Source organism: Lissotriton vulgaris, chromosome 2_1 (genome assembly GCF_964263255.1).
Source record: "Lissotriton vulgaris chromosome 2_1, aLisVul1.2, whole genome shotgun sequence".
NCBI classification, from domain to species: Eukaryota; Metazoa; Chordata; class Amphibia; order Caudata; family Salamandridae; genus Lissotriton; species Lissotriton vulgaris.
In genome coordinates, this window is record NC_141687.1 from 1,782,972,380 (window position 1) to 1,782,993,137 (window position 20,758).

At 47.1% G+C, this 20,758-nt stretch overlaps 1 protein-coding gene across 1 annotated transcript in view; it reads right to left on the reverse strand.

Moving 5' to 3' along the window:
- The window catches only part of LOC147733269 (sperm-specific sodium:proton exchanger-like), a 7,973,824-nt gene that overhangs the window by 6,931,181 nt on the left and 1,021,885 nt on the right, over positions 1 to 20,758 (reverse strand). The window contains exon 6 of the mRNA XM_086956195.1: positions 6,574 to 6,738. Coding sequence (XP_086812321.1) covers positions 6,574 to 6,738 — 165 coding nt within the window. The remainder of the gene's footprint in view (positions 1 to 6,573; positions 6,739 to 20,758) is intronic.

Here is a 20,758-nt window from a genome sequence, read left to right on the forward strand (position 1 = left end):
ACTGCGGACCACAGGAGACTTCAGGCAGTGCCTTAATTTTCAGCTCCTCTGCCACAGCACATATTCCGCTACCTATGCCCTCACTTTCTAGGACAAAGAAGCGGATTTCGGACGAGGATTAATGATGAATTTTTGCCGGACTGCGGGAGCCTCACACAGTGGCCATTCCGCTAGTCAAGCTTTGTGGATTGTTCACCTTATCCTGTGGAACTTTGGAATGTCCTACAATATCTAAGGACTCTTGGAGGAAATTGTCTATTGAATCATCACCAACATTGGTCTTTATAGATTGGGTTGTGTTTAGGACCTTTTACATTTGTTATGGGTGTGCTGTATTAGCTGATTTTCTTATGAATTGCACTGGCAGGTTGATCTTTCAACTTGCTTATGGCACTTTTGGGTAGTGAGTGCTTACAGCTTTCTTAGCACCCCGCGGTACATACAGCAACTGCTTACTTATCACGCCATTGACTGGATTCTCATGACATTTGTTCTATTTTTGATGTGCGGTTTTTCCCAAGTTGGGGACACTACTACCTTTTTGAGTAATTGACCATTTGTGATAAGTCGCTCTGTAGGTACAAGGTGACAGTCTCTCATGACATTGTGACTTATCCCTTTTGAATTCTCCAGTCTTCTCGTAAGGCAGCATTTAGAACAAACAAGTATTAATGGCAATCCAAAGGAAATTAAAACAAGCATTTAAAGAGAGTGAACGGCGGGATCTTCGTACATTAGCATATTTATTTGTTTAAGGAAATGTTTGTAACCTCCAAAAGCTTTATTCATTTTAGAAGGGCTTGAAAATATTCAGGGGCATATGTACAAGCAATGGCGATAACTACGCAGTATTTTTATTGCCGCTTAGTGGCTGTTTTTTTAACATATTGCAGGTCTAGGCGATCGTTGTAAATAACGTGAAGTGGAGTTAGTGTGCCTTTGTGCACGGGAACATCTACCTTGCATGTCATTAGCGATAGTTATCGCTACCATGGGAGGGGATGTTGCTAACGGCTGTTAGTGACAGATTGTTAATAGGGCGATAAAAATATTGTTGCATTAGCCGCAGAAAAGTGCCGCTAACGCGGCGTTAACTCGTTGTACATATGCCTGACATGCCATTACATCATTTGCAACAAGCCTGGTCTCAAGAGACTGTCTGACAGGATGCTAGTTCAATAAATTTTCTCTGGCCGAAAATAGAGAAAAGAAGCTTAGGATGCAAGGCTTACACAATCTGGTACAGCAGCGCTGAATCATTTAAAGCAAGGGACCCGCTGTTGTGTACATAAACGGATGCCTCTGGAGCATGAAAGTTGCAAAAAAACACTAGATAGTCTTTTGGGCTAATAATCGTGCAAGTCTCTTTCTGAAAGAAGGAGAGGGTGCGCACATGTCTGCCAAAGGGGATGGAAGGAAGCCTTACATGGAATGTTCTAGAGGGAGGGATTGTTACCAAGATTCACTGTTGCAGATTTCTCATTGAACCCAGATTGGCTGGTCGCTCAGTAAACACTCCTGCCCTGGTTTACATTTTTTTTTAAATGTTATTTATGGTTTTTTATACACATACAAACAAAACACAGGGAAAAAGACTTTGCATGGGTGGCCATCTTACGGGTTACAGGTTAGATGGTACATAGTAAGTACTTGGGGTGTCCCCCTTTTTAGCTTGGCTATACAGTTATGGTAGGCTGTATGTGGGGTGGGAGAAAAAGAAAAGAGAATAAAGGAAAAGAGTGAATAAGTAAAGGGAGAGAGAGATTACATGAAACGTCATAGAGCATCTTCGAGCGCTTTTGCGGTGGTGTACCGTTTCATTGTTTGATGCATTTTTTATTGTTTCGTTCAGCGGTTCGGTTCTAAGGAGTGTCAGAAGGGGCCAAAGCACTTGTCCAGTGGTTCCCAAAGGTGCCTGGAGTAAATTTTCCATGGTGAATATCTTATCGCTAGGGAGTCAGCTCCTCTTAGGTAATTGACCCAGCTAAGCCAGCCGCTGTAAGATGTTGTAGAGGTGTCCTTCCAGTTCGTTAGTACTAACTTGGCTGTGGCAATTAGCAGAAGGTCCAGTAGCTCTCTTTCTCCCACTGTGGGGAGTTCAGTTCTGATAAAAGCCGTAGTGATCGAAGCAAAGTCTCTTATTATTTTACATTTGAATAGATTGCATAGAGCACCAATACCAGCTGGAAGCGGACTCCGTGCCGCTGACCCTCGCCAGCTTAAGAAACGCCCACCAGCTTGATGACTCAGATCTCTACAGATCTCTAAAGATCAAAACAGCCATCACAAAATCCAAGATAACAAATGCTAAGCCATCAATATTTCAATATGTAACTAACATAAACAAACTAGGGCACCAGGTGTCGCACATATATAAAACCCTTAACACGCAGAAATCCAATATCAATGATAAAACAGAACAATACTGCAATGACCACATTCACCCACCACTGGACAACCGAGAGTGGTCCATCCTATGGTCATCAGCCACAAGGACCAAGATTACCCCAGCCCTCGAGTAGACCAAACTATGGCTCTTACATAAAACATTCTGGACCCAAGGTTTAAATTTAATACGGGACGCGTGGTCGCTTTAATATTAACACCTGATGTTGAAAGATACAAGGAAATCGCTGGGTTTCCAGGGCTTTAATAGCAATTCTGAATGCACAAGCCCGAGGGTATGAATTAATTTAGTGAAGTACAGAGTTGGGGACAAACCTTTCCTCGCAGGCTGATCTGTCCAAGAAGAGAGTTGACTTTTTTCAGAAGCGAACTGTTCCCTGCGGCAGCTAGAACATGTTATCAAGGGGCACTCCGAGCACACAAGGCAGATGACGACAGAAACATTTCTGCTCTGCTGTTCATACACGATATAAGAGGAAAATGTACAGGAATATACATAACAAACATAAGCAGATGGCATGTTTTACCAGGTAGGGTTACGGCCAAAAAACGAAAAATGCACGGGACTTTAGAAAATAAAGATTAAGTAACACAAATAGTAATCATTTGACAGCGAGTGCCCTGACATGAACCCACAAACAGTTGCACTATCCTGTCTAGCTGCTACTTTCTGATCCAGAGGTCCCCAGAAGAAGAGGGCGGGCCACCGGATCTACCAATCCAGGGAGAAAGAGAGGGAAATGCTGGCGCTCCAAGTTTCTGCTAAAAATAGTGCTTCCCTTTGACCAAGGGCAGCCTACTCCTAAGAGGGAAGGGGAGTATGCCTGCGCAGAATCTCGACCAAAGGCACTGCATTCTCTAAATACTTTTGTGCCATGTAGGTGTAAAAAGACCAAGCTGAAAAGTAGCTTATGTTAATAAGACCATGAAGAAAACTAGAGACACGGGGGTAGGTGGTTGTGGACTTTCTGCCACATAGGTGGAGGCAGAAACGCATACAAAAGATCACAAGCCGAGGCTGGAAACAAAAAAAATAGAGTTCTTCAAACAACAGCTGCACAATCAAAGCATAAGGAAACTGTTCTTGGCTAGTGCTCCTCAGATAGGAATGGAAGTGACGTATCTGCTGCGTGAACCACTTAGGAGGCAGCAAAGAAGAATGACACAGGAGTCAACCTAAGGTAAGCAGCAGGTGGGATCAAAGTTCCTTTACTGAATACAGCAGGTCTTGCAGACCATGCCTGCACAATGACTAGGCTCAAATTAAAAATTGTAAGCAAAGGGTGGGCTCCAAGCCCTTTTCTGTATACAACAGGGTTTCTCAAGCGAAGTGTTTGCACTAGCGCATGCACTCACAGGCTCGACCCTAAATAGAGAGAGAGAGACATGTTTGCCCTTTGACCCTGTAGGCTTTTTACACTGTTCCCGTAGGTCAGGCTGCAATTTCCCCCTTCATCATCAACATAGTTGTTGCCCAATGAATGAGCATAACCAAGATATATTTATTCCTAGTGATGGTAACTCATTTACTGAATTCTGAGACACTGTCCTTCTCCTTAGCTTGCTACTGATACACTGTCTTTTTTAGGTCTCCCCTAAGCCAGCGCATGCGCTGGCCTGGCGAGACATTTAGTGAGTGGGCTTCAGAAATCCGACCACAAGCTTTTGCTTGTGGACTAAAGCTAGCGCTTACTCGCACAGCCGCCATCTGCCTTTCCTATCTCTTCCTCATTAAGCCAATTGCTCAAGCGCATCGCTCGCGGACTTCAAGCCTCAAGGCTCAAGCCCGCCCAGCTGCAAGAGTTGTCTCTTGTGTGTGGGAACGTGCGCTCCCCCCACGCCTCCCACTTGTTTTGCAATGAACTTTATTCATGCCCGTAGAATCACATTGACACTTTTACTCGGTTGCATTAAGACGTGGGAGTTCGCTTGTAACCACTTCCACCTAACGCTTCATTAAGCTTCGTCACACGCCGAGTTCACATCCAGCGAGGTAGTGAGGAAACAAGACACAACTATTTTGGTAGGCACTGAAACACTTTTTATTTTCACTTGAGCCGCATGTATACTATGCTACAGTATGAATGCATACCTGTGTTAAACTGCTTATAACACATTCAGAAGATCCATGCTCAGGTGTTTTCTTTTGGTGTTTTTTGTTCTTTTGTAGCCTTCTCCTGTGGTTGATTTGCGCTATGCGGTGTCTAATTGTTTATCCACGTGCTCAGTTTCGTTGCTTTGCGTCCAGTCGTGGCTCGTGGACGCACTGCTCCTTCCCGTGCCTGGTATTTTCCTAGGATGTCCAACTCATACGCGATTGCTTTTCTTGTAGCCGTGCATTTGTTGTACCCCTCTCCACGTGTTTTGCTTTGTTTGTCTTGCAGTCTGGGGTAAGTCCACCCCACCCCCAGCATTACTTTCCTCATCACCTTGTCTTGTTGTTGTCCTGCTCTTATCGCAGCACATTTCTTTACTTGTACTTCTGATCTCTCTTATCCAAATACATTGCTTTATTTGTCTTTCTGTCCCATGTTTGTCCTGTCTTTATCTCAGTGAACTGTTGATCTTGTAGTCCTATCCATTGTCTGTCCTGCTCAAAATTCCCTGAATTGGTTTTCATGGTTTTTTAGACCTCTTGCTGCCCTGCCCTTATTCTCGATGTATTGCTTTATGTCGCCATTCCCAGTTGTTGTCATGTACTCCTCTTTGTCCTCTTCCTGCTGCACTGCATTGATTTTCTGTCATCCTGTCGTGTGCCTGCCATGTTCCCATGCCAGTGAAGCTCCTTGTTTCTCTCCCATAGCCAATATGTCTCGCTTTTGGGACCTTATAAGTATTTAGTTTTGCGGCACAATATCCTTGGTGCAACAACATCAGCTGCTGCATGGCTAAACCTTTTACCTTGTAAGTTTTTAGCCATGCAGATGACTAAGGATATTGTGCTGCATAACTAAATACTTATAAGGTCCCAAGAGCGAGACCTATTGGCTATGACAATGCGTGTTTGAATGTGTTTTCATGTTGGAGATGTGAAGATTTGAGAACCTTTTCAAGCATATTTCAGTTTTGGCTGGAGGATTACAATTGCCCATTTTAAAATGTTGTGATCACAGGCATGATCAGTAAATATTTGTGAATATTGTTTACATTGTCTGTCGTTCTAGTAACTTCATCACTTTTGTCTTGTGTTTGTGGTTTTAGGAGTGTTGTGCTGTTTTAGAAAGCAATCATAAGTAGACTTTGTTGTCCACAAACAGATACACTGATTTAATAATACATTACCTCGCATTACAGGTATATTAGGTTATTTCTAGCATTATGATTTCCATTCACACTGTAAATGTATTTATGCATTTGAGAGAATATTGAAGTGCTATGTACTCGCAAACATTGCTGGGCAGTCACATATTTACTGCAACTGTGATAACTATATATATCTACTGGGCACCGAGGTTCCTTACATTGACGTAAGTGGTTTAGACTTTCACTGCTCATCCACTTCTACCCAGAAAGGCGAGGAGGCTTAGGGAGTAAACTCTCCATCATAGACAGACCAATGGTCTTTGTGGGAGACACAAGCACTTTCACCTTTGCTGTAACATGGTTATCCCTGTAGTTCCAGGGGACAAGGCAAAAGCTTGGCAACATATGTGAAGAAAAACTGTGAAATGTCACTATATAACTGAGAAAAATCAACTCTAGCACAGGAAGAAATATTCCACACAATGTCTTTATATTGTTTGGCTTCTTACAAACTGGTTTGTTGTCTTTTCCAGGTATGCTCATTTAAAATTGAGTTATTACTGCTTCCTGTTTATTCATTGCATTTCAGTGACTAAGTGACAGATCATGGGAGAATTTTCACAGATGGGGGAATTCCTGTATAGACCCACAGCAGCAAAGCCTAATTCCATCTTTCATTGGAACATTGTCCAGAAGAGGAAAGAGTATTCATTATTCATTAGGTGCCACATAGGCACATCAGTAAAAGGTCATTCTCCTGGTCTTGGGATGGAAAAAATGGATGCTGTAAATTCACACAAATGTTTTCTAATTTTCTCACAACTTATCATTTCAAGGGTATTTGACTTGGCTATGATGCACATCAGGGGAATACAAATGAAGTGCCATTAACTTGAAACATATTACAAAAAATGTGTCACTTACCCAAATAGAATGTGAGATGAACCACTGTAAGGCTAATAGCTACTTCAGATAGCTCATCATGGAGCACATGAGACAGCCAAAGCTTTGTAAACAGTGACATTACGAATCCAAACAGAGGACTTACAAATATTTTCATCAAGACAGACATCGCTATGCTGACGCCACCTAAAACAGAAATCAACCATTACAACGATTTTCATTTCTAAACATAAATAACATTGCAAAGATGTTTATTTACAAACACGACTGAGAAGCCTGTCAAGGTTTGCATATTCTCAAAAGTAAGAAGTAAGTTAGAAATATATTGCTTACCTGTAACGTACTTGACAAAATTGTGTGCCCAAGAAGATGTAGGACTAAATGATTGAAAATTACCAATTAGCAAAATTATCCAGTCACTCAAAATGGCATAACGTTAACTTTCCCCTTGTGCAGTCGCCAGTGTAAATGTGAATGTGTTTGTATTCATATAGCACCTTCTACCCAGAGGTCTCGTAGCGCTGTATTCATACCGCTGAGGAACCCTTCCTGGCTTTCCTGTGAGATGTCCACTCCTGAGCACCCCCAAGGTGAAGCCAGGCATTAATCAAGCTATTGCCCAGAGTCACAGAGTGGGACCCATGATTAGACTAGGCACGAGGCGAGAATTATCAGGTCCAGGGAGATTGAGTCCAGGAGCTGCCAAGGTGGGAATTGAACCCTGGTCCCGGGCCAGACCTCTGCATCAGGGTCTGCCGCTCTAACCATTGAGCCACGCTTCTCCACTGGGAATTGGATCACAAGTCGTATAAGAAGGAGCCATCATGTCTGAGGTCCTGGCACAGACTTTTTTTTAACACAATTTTATTAGCACTTTCCAATACATATCATGGAACAATATATAGTTACATTTTGAGGTATATATACGTCGTCAGATTGCTTGCATATCTTAACAAGTGCACGTGTGACATTGTATTGATGCATACAACTACTCGGCACATGAGTTAATAGCTCATGGCGCCAATTTAAACCACAACAATGCCTTCAGAACAGTAGATCTCGTATCATTGCATATGCTCATTTTCTTACCCAAAACCCACCCTCGGTACCCCACCCACAACTCTCCCACCCTACGAACTGCTAGCCATAAACCTGGCTGCTTAATTCCAATCTGTTTCACAGGGACATGGTTTTAACCACATGCATGCAGTGCATTTTCCCGTTGTGTGCTGAGAAATGCAGGATCCCATTGTTCATGACGAGCTCAGCACGACATGAGCACACGACCAGTGTACTGCATGACGAGCTGAGCTCGTCATGAGCAGCGAAGGGGTTAAGGGTCAACCAACATAACATAACATAAAATAACATATAACATAACATAACACTTGAGCCCATTCTAGCGCAATTGGTCTTATCCTTAATCCCCTATATTCCTCGCGAGATAGCGCCTCTCCCTCTGCTACCGCCCACCTCATGACCTCTTCTCTCCATTTGCCCTCCTATGGTGCCCTGCAAGACTTCCACCTCTGTGTTATTAGTCTTTTAGTGAGCATCAGAGCCAACCCTGTAAAGCAATGTAGCAGTTTCACCTTCTTCAGGAGGGAAGGAGACCTAATAGGCACACCTCCTTGGCGTACCAATGGGTGCATTCCATGAGTGTAGATAACTCATGGGTAACTTCAGGCTAAAACCTCCCCAGGGCAGGGCATGACCATAACATATGAGTAAAATAAGCAGGATGGTGGGTACATCTGGGATATTGTGCAGCAGTTAAGGGGCAAATCTTGTGAATAGCCTGTGGTGTAAGATAAGCCCTGTGTAGTATTAGTAATTGTATTGATCTCAGCCGAAAACTACAGGAAACCCATTGGGGATGTTCTAGGGCAGCATCCCAGTCCCTTTCCTCCAATTCCCTCGCCAGTGCAAGTTCCAGTTTCCACTTCCGACGGAGAGGCAATAGTGGTACATGTAGGTGCTCTCTCATTCCGCAGTACAGCCAGCGTACTAGGTGGCGTCCATGGCCCATGATGTCAAGTGACCGCAACAACTGAAATGTAGGGGGTTCCGTCTGTGCCACTAACCAATAGTTCCAGACATACTGTACAATCGATGCATGTGTGAGGAACAGAGTCTTCGGCACGGCTCTAGTGCGGACAAATTCGTCATGTGTCATCAGTGTACAGTCTAGCTAGAGATCCCCAACTGTGGGTGTGCCCACCTGTATCCAGTCCGGTACTTGGCCAGCCGAAAATACACAACGTTGGGTAGGCTAACCACAAAGGGGAATGTACAGAGCATATGGATTTAGGTCTTTAGCAGATTTCTGAGCTTGCTTCCAATAGTGGAAGGCAATGGACAACAGGAAGGGAGTATCCCGCATCCTGTCAGCCCGGGACATAGCAGTCCCTGTAACTTCCCTCGCTGTAAGTGCGACGGGGTGTAACCTATTTCAAACAAGTTATGGCCCGCCAACCAAAAAGCCAGCCACTGCAATCGCCCAACAATACAGTACATTTTAAAATCAGGTGCCCCCATGCCGCCCACCGTGCTTGGCAGCTGCATCTTGGATAGTGCTAGTCTATGTCTCCATTGCCCCCATAACAAGGAAGTGAAAAATGCATTTAGTGACCTAAAAATCCAGGCCGGCAGAACCACAGGAATATTTACAAAATGGTATAAGAGTCTAAGTAGCATGACCATTTTGGACACTGCTAGCTGGCCAGCCATGGACAACGGTAGGGTGTTCCAGAGGATACCTGCGACCGGAGCGAGTTTATAGTCCGCACCACATTCCCATCGATATTGTCAACCGAGGACCTATACATTTGTATCCTAAGATATTTTAAATGTTGTGGGTTCTATTCTGAACTGCACTGGATCAAATTGTAGGTGAGTCCCCTTGTATGTGCCAGAGAAGGAGTATGAAACTGACTTTGCAGCACTAAGGTGCAGACCAGAAATGTCTCCAAACTGCAAGAATACAGCAGCAATGACCAGCATGTCCATGCCAAGATCTCTAAAAAATAACAGCATATCGTCCACGTAGAGCGAAACGGAATGTATTACTGGCTGCAACAGTATGCCATATGGGGCCAACGTTCTAATACCAACACAAACAACAGGGGCGACAGGGGACAACCCTGTTGAATCCCCCTATAAATATGTTATGCAGGCGATCGTTCCCGATTTGGCGCGGGCCATGGGGTCAGTTAAGAGCAACTGAATCCACTTGCAATATTGGGGGATATGCCAAACTTCACTAACACTGCAAGCATATAGGGCCAGCTTAACGTATTGAATGATTGCCGTATATCTATGGACAGGCATCCAGCCAACGACAATGACTCTGTTACCACATGCAACAAGGTGTGTAATCGATGAATGTTGAGAGAAGTACTACGCTTAGAAATAAAGTCACACTGATCTGTGTGTATTAGTTTAGGCAACAGGGGAAGTACTCTGGATGCCTAGATTTTACTTAGGATTTTATATTCTGTATTAAGTATTGATAACGGTTGGTACAATGTCAATTCAGTGGGAGCTTTATCTGGTTTGAATAGGGACGCGACTATTGCTTCCTTAGTGGTGGGGTGCAGTGTGCCTTCCTCAAGGGAGGTGACATACTGTTGTAATAACTTTGGCTCCAATGCCTCCACATATGTGGAGTAAAATTCTACAGGTAAGCCATCTGAGCCTGAGGTCTTGTTATGTGCCAGCACTTTTATTGCAACCCGGATCTCTACTATGGAAATCGGTGCCGCCAACAGCTCAGCAGATGCATCCATTACCATGGGAAGGTCTACGCTTGTAAGGAATTACATTGTCTCTTCTGATCTCTCTGACAGTCGTGGAAAGTCTTATTAATTTTGTTCTGGGTGGTTAGTAACGCAATGTGAGCATCATAGACCACTAAGGTGGGAGTGGTAGTCAGCAGGGGGAGCAATCAGTCACACCAGCAGCGTGCCAGCCCTATCTGCCTCAGCATGCGTAATCAGCGTTTATGCATGGAGGTCTACTGTCCGGAGCCGCTTTAATAGCTTAGCGTACCTAATTCTTGCCTCCTGCAATTGCTCCACTCCCGTTACATGTTCCTGAGTACCCACTTCTAGCGCCTGCAGTCTGTCCTCCAACTCTGCTAAGTCTCTGGTCAATTCTCTCCGAATTCCCACTAAACTTCCCATAGCAACCCCCAGTATTGTGATTTTGAAAGCCTCCCATTCAATCGACCTGGTGGAAGCTGTGCCCTCGGTCAGCAAAATATGTAGTAACAGTGTTGACTATCTAACACGGAACCCCTGTTCTACTAAGGCCACAGGCTGCAGCCGCCATGTTGGTATAGGCGTAGGGACCCGCCCCCAATGCAGTGACAATTCTATAGGATTATGGTCAGTGATTGTTTTTCCTAGGAACGTACTGTGATGTTTGGCAGAGGACAGATCTATAGTGCAAAGGAAATGGTCTCATCAGGTATGTAGGTTATGTGGGTGTGAGTATAAAGAATATTCCCGCATATTAATGTGTTGAGACCTCCAGACATCCACAAGGTTCCACTCCTGTGCCCACCCTGTCAGTCGGCAGCTTGATTCACAGCATTGGTGTTCAACAAAGGGAATGGGACTAGTACCAGTGGACATAAAACACAGCATTAACCCCTCCCATGCTCACGACGAGCTCAGCTCTTCATGAGCCACGGTTCCCATGTGCTCATGACGAGCTCAGCTCGTCATGACCGTTAGAATGCTCACACGCGGGGCTAATTCCTATAAACCTATTAAAAAATAAATCAATTCACATTTATTCTCGACCCTACCAAAGCTCTATGAACAGAAACAATTTTTCATGAAGAGAAGTATCGACCCCTTCCTGGTGATACTTCTCTGCAGTTAAAAATCAAATGAACAGTCAATATGACTGAGTGTTAACTTATGCGGATATTTACGTTAAACATTGTTGATAAAACATTCAAACCAGCATTAGTGAAGAATTTTTAAAAAAAACAATTTATAATCCTTACTTGGAGAGTTATAAGAAAAACTTAACCTTAAAGTATCTCGTCAAGGAAAACCTAACACATATATATTATACTTAACATGTCAGGACATCTTTATCAAGGCATCAAAAGGCACACTTCTTAAAATACACCAACTTTTTGGGTACCCAGACTAAACAAAGCAATAGTGTCTGAATTGGACAACAGTTAGAGGGTCCTAACCAGATTAATTTGTGACACATATTTGTACATAAATGGGCAACATTACATTTTTATAATTATAGTCAGTTGACAGGTAAATAAAAACACAGAGTTTAAAAATACATTCGAGTTTGTCATCATGAATCACAATTTCTATGTCACAACCTGGCAAAGATGGTAATCCATATCATACCGGAGAGTGTTTAGAAAGGGCCGCATACAAGTATTTTTAAACGTAAGGATTATAAATTGTTTTTTTTTAAAATTCTTCACTAATGCTGGTTTGAATGTTTTATCAACAATGTTTAACGTAAATATCCGCATAAGTTAACACTCAGTCATATTGACTGTTCATTTGATTTTTAACTGCAGAGAAGTATCACCAGGAAGGGGTTGATACTTCTCTTCATGAAAAATTGTTTCTGTTCATAGAGCTTTGGTAGGGTCGAGAATAAATGTGAATTGATTTATTTTTTAATAGGTTTATAATAATAATTGATTTATTTCCATATAGGGAGTTGTTCACAGCATTGAAACACAACATCGTCCTGATGAAGGTCTTATTGATGAACACTACCAAGACCGAAACGTCGACATCTAGTTATCATCTCCTTTAAATGCTGTCGTTTGACGCCATCTTACAACCACGTTTTATTATTTAATCTGGGTTGTTTGTTAAAATCATTTGGAGCTGATACGTAGGGTTGTGAATTATTGAGAAATTGATTGTCTTTCTTAGTTCATGACTCTCACTGCTTGAATTTACTTATGTTTTCATCCCGCATCATTTATTTGAAGTAAAGATTTATTTCAGTACAAACCCACCTTCTCCAGCTCTTTTTTGTATTTTTACCTTCCCTGCATTTATGTTGCTTTGAATTGAACCAGATATCCTGTGGATACACAAGGGTGGAAATTGTCAAACCACTCGTTAACCAAGAGTCAACGTCTTTCAAACAAGTCCCTTGTAGCACCTTATGTTTTGAACCGTATCCATATTGCAGCCCCTCTCGAAAAGGTGGAGTGCGCTGTAGCGTAAAATTGGCCATGCCACCTCCTCTGTAGTTCACACGTTTCAGATTGTGAAAGGTGCGTCTCCTGTAGACATACTATTTAGGCCGTACTACGATGTAGCTGAGGTACGATTCTGTGTCGTTTCTGGGCCGACCCCATCCCCCAAACATTCCAGGATATGACAGTATACAATTTCTCAACCAACATTTGCAGCTGTAATACCAACAGTCCCCTCGGATCCACCCCACCCCACAACCCAGCCCCCGGAGCGCCGGATGGAATATGCAGCAACCAAAAAATCTATGCAAATCACCCCCCCAATACTGGGTCCAAAGAAAGGGTTAGCATTGTACACTTAGAACTCTCGCTTACACATGTGGGGTAGGCTAAGTGTAGAACACACAAGTTTCCTCAGCAATGGAAGAGATACATGCCCAAGTCGGGCCGGGCCATTATACTAACAGACGTTCCTTCAGGTTCCCCAAGTGTAAATAGTAACATTATTAACACAATCTACAATAAATACCAGTGGGGAATGGAGCAACCCATATTGATTAGTAAGTAAGTTGCTGAAGTGGGTGGATATGGTTCCGATAGTTTAGCTTCTACAATCTTTCAAAAAGGAGGGGTGGGGATCCTCTATATGCAGCCTAATAAGTCTCGACTGAGTTGAATGGATGTCAACAGGAATAAGCCCATGCTACCCCCAGAGTCGGAGTCCAAGTTGGCTGTCTCCGAAGGGCTAGAGCTGATCTTCGGCCGTGGGACTTTGAGTGTCTCGGCTGTCTGGAGGGCCTCCCGCCTTCCCTCCATCACCTGATGGTGGGTGGGGAGAAGTTCCCCCACTCTGCTTAACCATACCCTTCTTGCCTGGCGGGGGGCGGTTGTGATTTCGACTGCTTTGGGTCCAGTCTCCGTTCTGGCAGGATATCAGGAAAGTGTAGGTCCATCCATTCCCACGCACTCTCAGGGGTATCAAAAAACAATGACCGTTGGTTGTTATTGATCTTGAGCTTGGCCGGGAAAAGTAAAGTAAATGTCAAGCCCGCCGCACGGACTCTTGCTTTGACCTCCATGAGAGGGAAGCGTTGTCGCTGGACCGCTAGAGTATAGTCAGGGAATATAGAATTCCTTGCCTTCTCCATTTTTAGTAGGGCCTGCTCCCTCGCCGCCTGCAGGACCAGGTCTCGGTCCCTATAATTCGGAATATGGGCGAGCGTTGGACGTGGGTTCGCTTCAGGCAAGGGGCGTCGCGTAGGGACCTAGTGAGCCCGCTCAACAGTAAAGTGCGGAGATAGACCCGTGGGTGCCACCACAGTTTGCAGCCACTCCTCGATGTAGGTCTCAGGATTGAGCCCATCCGTTCCCTCTGGCATACCCACTATTTTGCGGTTGTTGCGCCTCGCCTGCCCTTCTGTATCATCAGCCCGGGCATGTAAGGCATCAATCTGTTGTTGCATCTCCTTCAGTTGCCTATTGTTGTCAGTGACCTGAGGCCCCATGGTATCCAGCAGGTGTTCAGTGTTTTTAACCTTATCGGACACCTTTCAGTGGTCGTCTTTGAGTAGGTTCAAGTCCACTGACATTGTGCTCAGCTGACTCTCTAGTGCAGAGCGGGAATCACAAATTTCTTTTAGGATCATGTCCAATTTGTCCCCTGCTGGGGCGGGTGCGTGGTCCACCGGCAACCGCAGGGATCCGCCAGATGAGGACTACGAACACTGTGAATAGCATCCCCTCTTGCCCAACCTCAAGGTGGTCCGGGTCTTCCCCCTGCCCATTGTCTATGCTGGTCCAGGTGGACCCGGTATCCAGCAGGGTGGTGTTTGCCGCGCACAGCCACACCAAGCGACGCGGGGGGCTAAAGTACCTCCAGAAATAACCATACTAGGCCCACCAGAGTCTCAAGCAACGCAGAACTTCATGTGGTCCTGTGCCCAGGTCTCAGTCCTTCATTGGTTGTCCGTCCCTAGAAAAGCCTGGGGCTTCAGAAGCCCCTTCTCTCTTAGAGGCAAAACCAGGTCGTCATTCGGTCCCAGGCCCCACATCGCCCCCACAGTCCATCCCACTGCGGGCGGCAGGTCACGATGCAGCTTGCCCCTCAGGCGGGTGGACACTTCCTGTGCTTCAACTAGCGCCGCATTGAACCTGCAGCTCTGGTCCTATGCCTCTCGCCCCCGGAGCTCGTCGCTGCCACCAAGTGTTCCAGCCACTTCAGCCCGAGGATCAGCAGAAGCACGCAGCTCAATTGAGTGAGTTCCCCTCCGATTCTACCAGCTGGGAGGGTTGGGGATGAGGGGAGGCAGGTGGAAGCCAGCCAGGCTGCTACCACCCGCACACCCTCCGTCGCTGCTGCTGGCACCGGTGTAGTCCAGGATCTCCTGCCTCCAACGCGAAGTGGGAGTGGGAGGTTTACTCCCCACCGGAGGTGATGACAGCGGTACTCTCGATCCCCAATGTACAAGCCCCGTGCAGCCCGCCGAGGAGTCACTCGCCGTCAGGCCGTAACCGCACCCCGTAGGCCAAGGGCCCGGACCTCGCGCAGGAATGAGCCCGTCTCTCGTGCAGACTCCAGCCAGTCTGCCTCCAGGAGAGTCCGCTACGCAGGTTGTTGCTTTACCAGCACCAAGCCCGCTGTGCCATTGATATTTGCGGCATGCGGTGTTCCGGCCCAGAACCAACTCCTCACCCCAGTTCAGCACCAGAAGGTAGGTGCTCCACTGTTTTCTGCCCACCGACACTTTCATGCACGGCAGTGCCGTAGTGGCCCGGTGTGACAGGGTCAAGAGGAATCGGCAACAGGCGGGTTTTAGTTTTAACGGGTTTTATTGTGTTGTACAAGTGGTCAGTGCACTCATTCCTTAAAGACGTGATCCGTCGTGGGGATCTACTTCTACTCGGCCTCCTTTGATGGCGTTCAGATGGGTCGAGTCGACGAAACACCTCTGGACTCCGCCGAGGCTTTACCTCTCCACATGTCTTCTTCCCTCCAGGTGAACAAGCACACCTGGTGCTGGGGTTACTCCGTATAAGACGTCTCCGCCTCACCATACAGCCCCGCCCATTCCTCTGCTGTTTCCTTGTTAAAGGGCCAGTGTCTCTCCTCGCTCTCTGGTGTGCTGTCTGTGGTCTCGACGTTCTGTGAAGGGTAAAAGAGGGGAGTTGAAGGGGGAACAATGTCCTGTACTGGCAGTGGCCCTCTGTTACACACCCCCCCCCTTAGACACTCCCGATGAGTGGGTGACGTGATAGAAAGTCAGCCCCAACATTGTACACACCTTTACGATGATGGATAGTGAATATAAAGGGCTGTAGGGACAGAAACCATCTTAAAAGCCTGGCATTGTTCGACTTGTTGCGAGCCATCCACAACAGGGGGGCATGGTCAGTATACAGAGGAAACTTGTGTCCTTCCAAATAGTATGCGAGTTTCTCCACTGCCCATTTAATGGCGAGGCATTCTTTTTCTATCGTTGCATATTTTAGTTCACAGGGAAAAAGTTTTCGGCTTATATACAATATGGGATGCTCATGATTGTCTGATCCCATCTGGGAAAGCACCGCGCAATGCCATAGTCTGAGGCGTCGGTGTGCAAAATAAAAGGTTTTGAGAAATCTGGAGATGTAAGGACCGGTGTAGAAGTGATGATTGACTTCAATCTATGGAAAGCGTCCTGCATCTCAGTCGTGAGCGTAATGGGAGTTGTTGATTTCCCTTGTTGTTTCAGTGAGTCAGTGAGCGGGGCAGCCACGTGAGCACGTGAGCAAACTGGGGTATAAAGCGTTGGTAGTATCCAACCAACCCTAGGAAGGCACTCATTTCTCTTCTGTTCGTAGGGAAGGGTGTATCAGCAATGGCCCGTATTTTTTCTATCTGCGGCTCAATAAGACCATGTCCGAGTAAATAGCCCAAGTATTTTACTTTCTGAAAGGCCACTTTGGATTTTTTTGCATTGATTTTCAATCCGGCTTTCTCCAAGACTCTGAAAACAGTGTGTAAGTGTGATACATGAGTGGACCAATCAGGGCTATAGATGACAATGTCGTCAAGATATGCTGAAGTGAAGTCTGTCAACCCTTTCAAGACAGTGTTCATTTGGCGCTGAAATGTGGCAGGGGCCCCGAGCAAACCAAAGGAAAGTACTATAAACTCGAAGTGACCATCTTCAGTTGAAAAAGCAGTTTTTTTCATGTTGTCCTCTCTGAGGGGCACCTGCCAATATCCCTTTGTGAGGTCAAGCGTGGTGATGTATTGGGCATCACCCAGTTTTTCAATAAGTTTGTCTACCCGAAGAATCAAATATGTATCAAACGTCGAGATTTCATTAAGGGCACGAAAGTTCATGCAAAAACGTTGACTTCCGTCGGGTTTTGGAACCATTGCAATGGGGCTAGACCAGTCGCACTTGGAGGGACTGATAACGCCCATGTCCAACATTTTGTTGAATTTTTTTTTTGATGGCGGTTCGTCTCGCTTCCGGAATTCTATAAGGGCGTATCTTCACTCTTTGACCAGGAGGTGTGTCAATACAATGTTCTGCCAGTGTAGTCCTACCTGGTATGTTGGAAAACAGGGAGTCATGTCTCAAGAGTATGTTCTGTAGTTCTTTTTGCTGTTGACCATTAAGTTTGTGTTGGACTTGGCCCGCAGGGCAGGTTCACCCCTAGACTTTTTGCCTTATTTGTGACCCTGTGTTAGTGATTTTTGGGTCTCTGCGCACTTTCCCCTGAGTCCCAGAGTGAAAGTGCGTGCGTGTAGTATGGCTGGCCTGCCCTCCCATAGGAATGCATGGGGAATGTGTGTGTCCCTGGTAGTTCCTGATGCATGGGGAGTGCAGGCTCGAGTTTGGTACGCCTGAACTCGTGAGAGTGAATGCTGCAAGATGGTGTCTGTGGCATGTATGTGTCTAGTTGGGAAGTGCTACTTCTGGACATTGAGATATGTGTACAGTGAGGGTGCTGGAGCGTGATTGGCTGGAGCTGGCTGGCATGCCAGGCTCCAGGAAGTCTGGATGGGTCTGCCCGGTGGTGAGTGGGAGATTAGCATGAGTGATGTGTGGGAGGAGTGTACCTGGGTCCTGGATGGGCTGGGTTTTCCCCACACAATGCTGGCTCCGCCCCCCTGTGGTGTGTCTAATGACCCTAGCCTCCCCAGTGAATGAAATGGGTGGTTGGGCCATCAAGAGTGCTCCAGAACCAGCTGCGACTGGTTTTCCCCCCACCCTGCACATTGTAACAAAGGAATTTACAGTATAAGAAGGGGCTGTGTCCCCATGGAAAATGTTCTACTTTGGAATCCTGCCAGAGGGGGCTTTTGCCGCTGCTGGGGCCAGAAGGACCGCCACTTGGGGAGTCTCCCTGCCTGGAGACCCAGTGTGCTGGCTCTGGCCCAGCCTTGCCCCCCCCTGCCTGCCTCCAGCCCTGCTGGAGCCCTGTCCTGTCCTCCAGTGCTGGGGAGCACTGAGGACTTCTTTCCTGCAGCCTGAGAGCGCTCCTCTCTGCCCTTCAGCGCTGGGAGCGTGGAGATCGCCTGCCTAGCGCTTGGAGAGCGCTGGATTTTACCCCTAGCGCCTGGGAGCGCTTTTTGCTGCTGTTTAGCGCTTACGAGCGCTTATTGGTGCCTGCAGCGCTTGGGAGCGCTGTGGTCTGCAGAGGCCGGTGCCCACCCGGCATCCGATCGCCCCGTGTGGCGAGTTGACAGCGCGGGTGCCACCCCGCTTATTGCTGCGGTGTTGTGCAGATTTATTGATCCACGAGGGAGCCCACTCCTCGGATCATCTGGGAGCCCGCCTGCCTGCCTAAAACGGGCCGCCGCGCTGCCCGCGACGACCCGGAAGCGTTCCGGCCGGCCGACCAATCAGAGCGCGGCCCCGGGAGAAGCGACCGGAAGTCCCGCCTCCCTCGCCGAGCCGCGAGAGAGCCTGCCGAGGCTCCCCGAGAGGAAAGGAGAGCCCCGGGACCAGCGGGAGAGACCCGCCGCCGCTGGAGAGCCCAGCGCTAGACCGGTGAGTGTCCCTGCCTGCAGAGGAGGGGGGGGGCGTCGGGACACATTGCCGGTGTCCGCCCCGCCCCCTCTCTGTAGCGCGGCCTCGCGCCTTGGTGTTTTGAGCCTGAGGGCTCAGGGGGCATTTGTAAGCAAGCCGAGTCCCCAAGAGGGGGACTCCAACCCGAGCCAGAGAGGCTCCACCGAAAGAGAAAGCACCTCCGCGTTTGTGGAGCCACGAGGGGCCCCGGGGGCACCAGTAGCGTTAGAGCCCAGCGAGGCTCTTGGCCAGCATTATTGCTTTGGGTCCCCAGAGCGAGGGACCCCCCAGCCCAGCGAGGCTGTACCTTTCTGTTGCTGGAGCCCTGAGAGGCTCAGCAGCCCCCCTTGCTGGTGAGAGAGCCTAAGAGAGGCTCACCAGTGCCACAGGGGTGGTTCTTTGAGCCCGGAGAGGCTCCAACTTTGTGCTAACTTTCCCTGCTCCAGTTGCCCAGCACTTTGTGGGCAACTGCCACGTTTAGGCCCTGACATTGGGACACCGGGACAGTCACAGGTGGTGACTGGTGAGTTTGGGGAAATTGTTATTGATTCTGCACCTCTGAATGTATTGCTTATGCGTCATGTGCCTTTACACCTCTGAATGTTGATACATCATGTGTTTTATCCTTGCACCCCTATAGGTATTGTGACATGTAGGTGGTTGTTTTCTCCCTAGTGCAGGTGGTGCTAGAGAGGTCCTGTTACCAGTGATTACTGGTTGTATGCTCTACTGTTATATTTTTGTGCTACAGTAATTATTTCTAAAAGTGCTGATACCCTTGACAGTGGTCCAAGTGGCCCTGTCCTGTACAAATATCCCTTGTAAATTCCGCCCGTGCCTGTTGGCACAGTGTAACAAGATGTGTGTTTTATCTGATGTATATTTATTATAATACAAAGGCTATTTTTACATAACCTTGTGTGGAGTGTTTCTTTGTGGTGGTTTGGCGGCAAGCGGTGAGGATAAGAATTTGTGTTTGCGTTGTACCACAGTAGCAACTGGCCACTACAAAGCTCTGCATTTTAGATGACCACATTTTGGGGATTATTGTGTTTTGGTGAAGTTCCATTATTGCTTCTCCTGAAGAGTGTCATTTGATAATTGTGTTCAGTACATTTGTCCCCCGCCCTGCTTCCAGAGTTTGGTACCTGTGTCACATGTGGTCAGGTTGAGAAGTCAGGGGTGGTAGAAACTGCCTTACCGATCCGAGGGGAGTGTGTGCGTGGATGAATGGTGTGTTTTCCTGGACGCATGAGTGAGTATTTTTTTAAGGAGAGTGGAAGTTTTGGAATTGTGTACTTTTACTTCAGATTGCTAGTTCCCTTGTGTTGCACGTGTCTGTGAGCATCCTGTCAAGATGGAATCTCCTTTTAACCTGTGTGGCCTGTCTAAGTACAGTGTGCATGAGTTGGTACGGTTATGTAAGGAGAGAGACATCCCAGTGAGTGAGTCAGACACCCAGTCCAAGCTTAGGGATAACATGATCCTGTGGCAGAAGAGTGACTGGGAGCGTGAGCACAGTGAGAGGGAGAGGGCCCGGACCGCACACCATGAGGGTGGTGGGTCTGAGGGGAGCCCTGAAGAGTCTGATGTGGAGAGTGAGTTTGACAGTGGATGGGCGCCAGCAGAGAGCGAGTACCCCCTAGATAGGGAGTCCCTTGCTGGGTCCCGTGTCAGAGATAGCACCCCATCCCTTTCCCTGTCCCCAGAGGAGTGGATGGATAGGAGAGAAGAGAGGGAGCACCAGCTGGCCATGGAGAAGCTCAGGTTAGAGTATGCCTGGAAGATGGCGCAGCTGGGTGTGAATGAGCGGATTGCAGAGGCTGAGAGGGCCTTGGCCAGGGAGAAGATAGCCCTAGAGTGTAGGTTATCCCCTGCCCGCAGTCTTAATTTTCCTGATCCCCCAGGGAGGGTGGAGTCCAGTGGTGGCAGCTATGTAGAGCCCAGTGCGAGCAGTCCCACTCCCAGTTCCCCC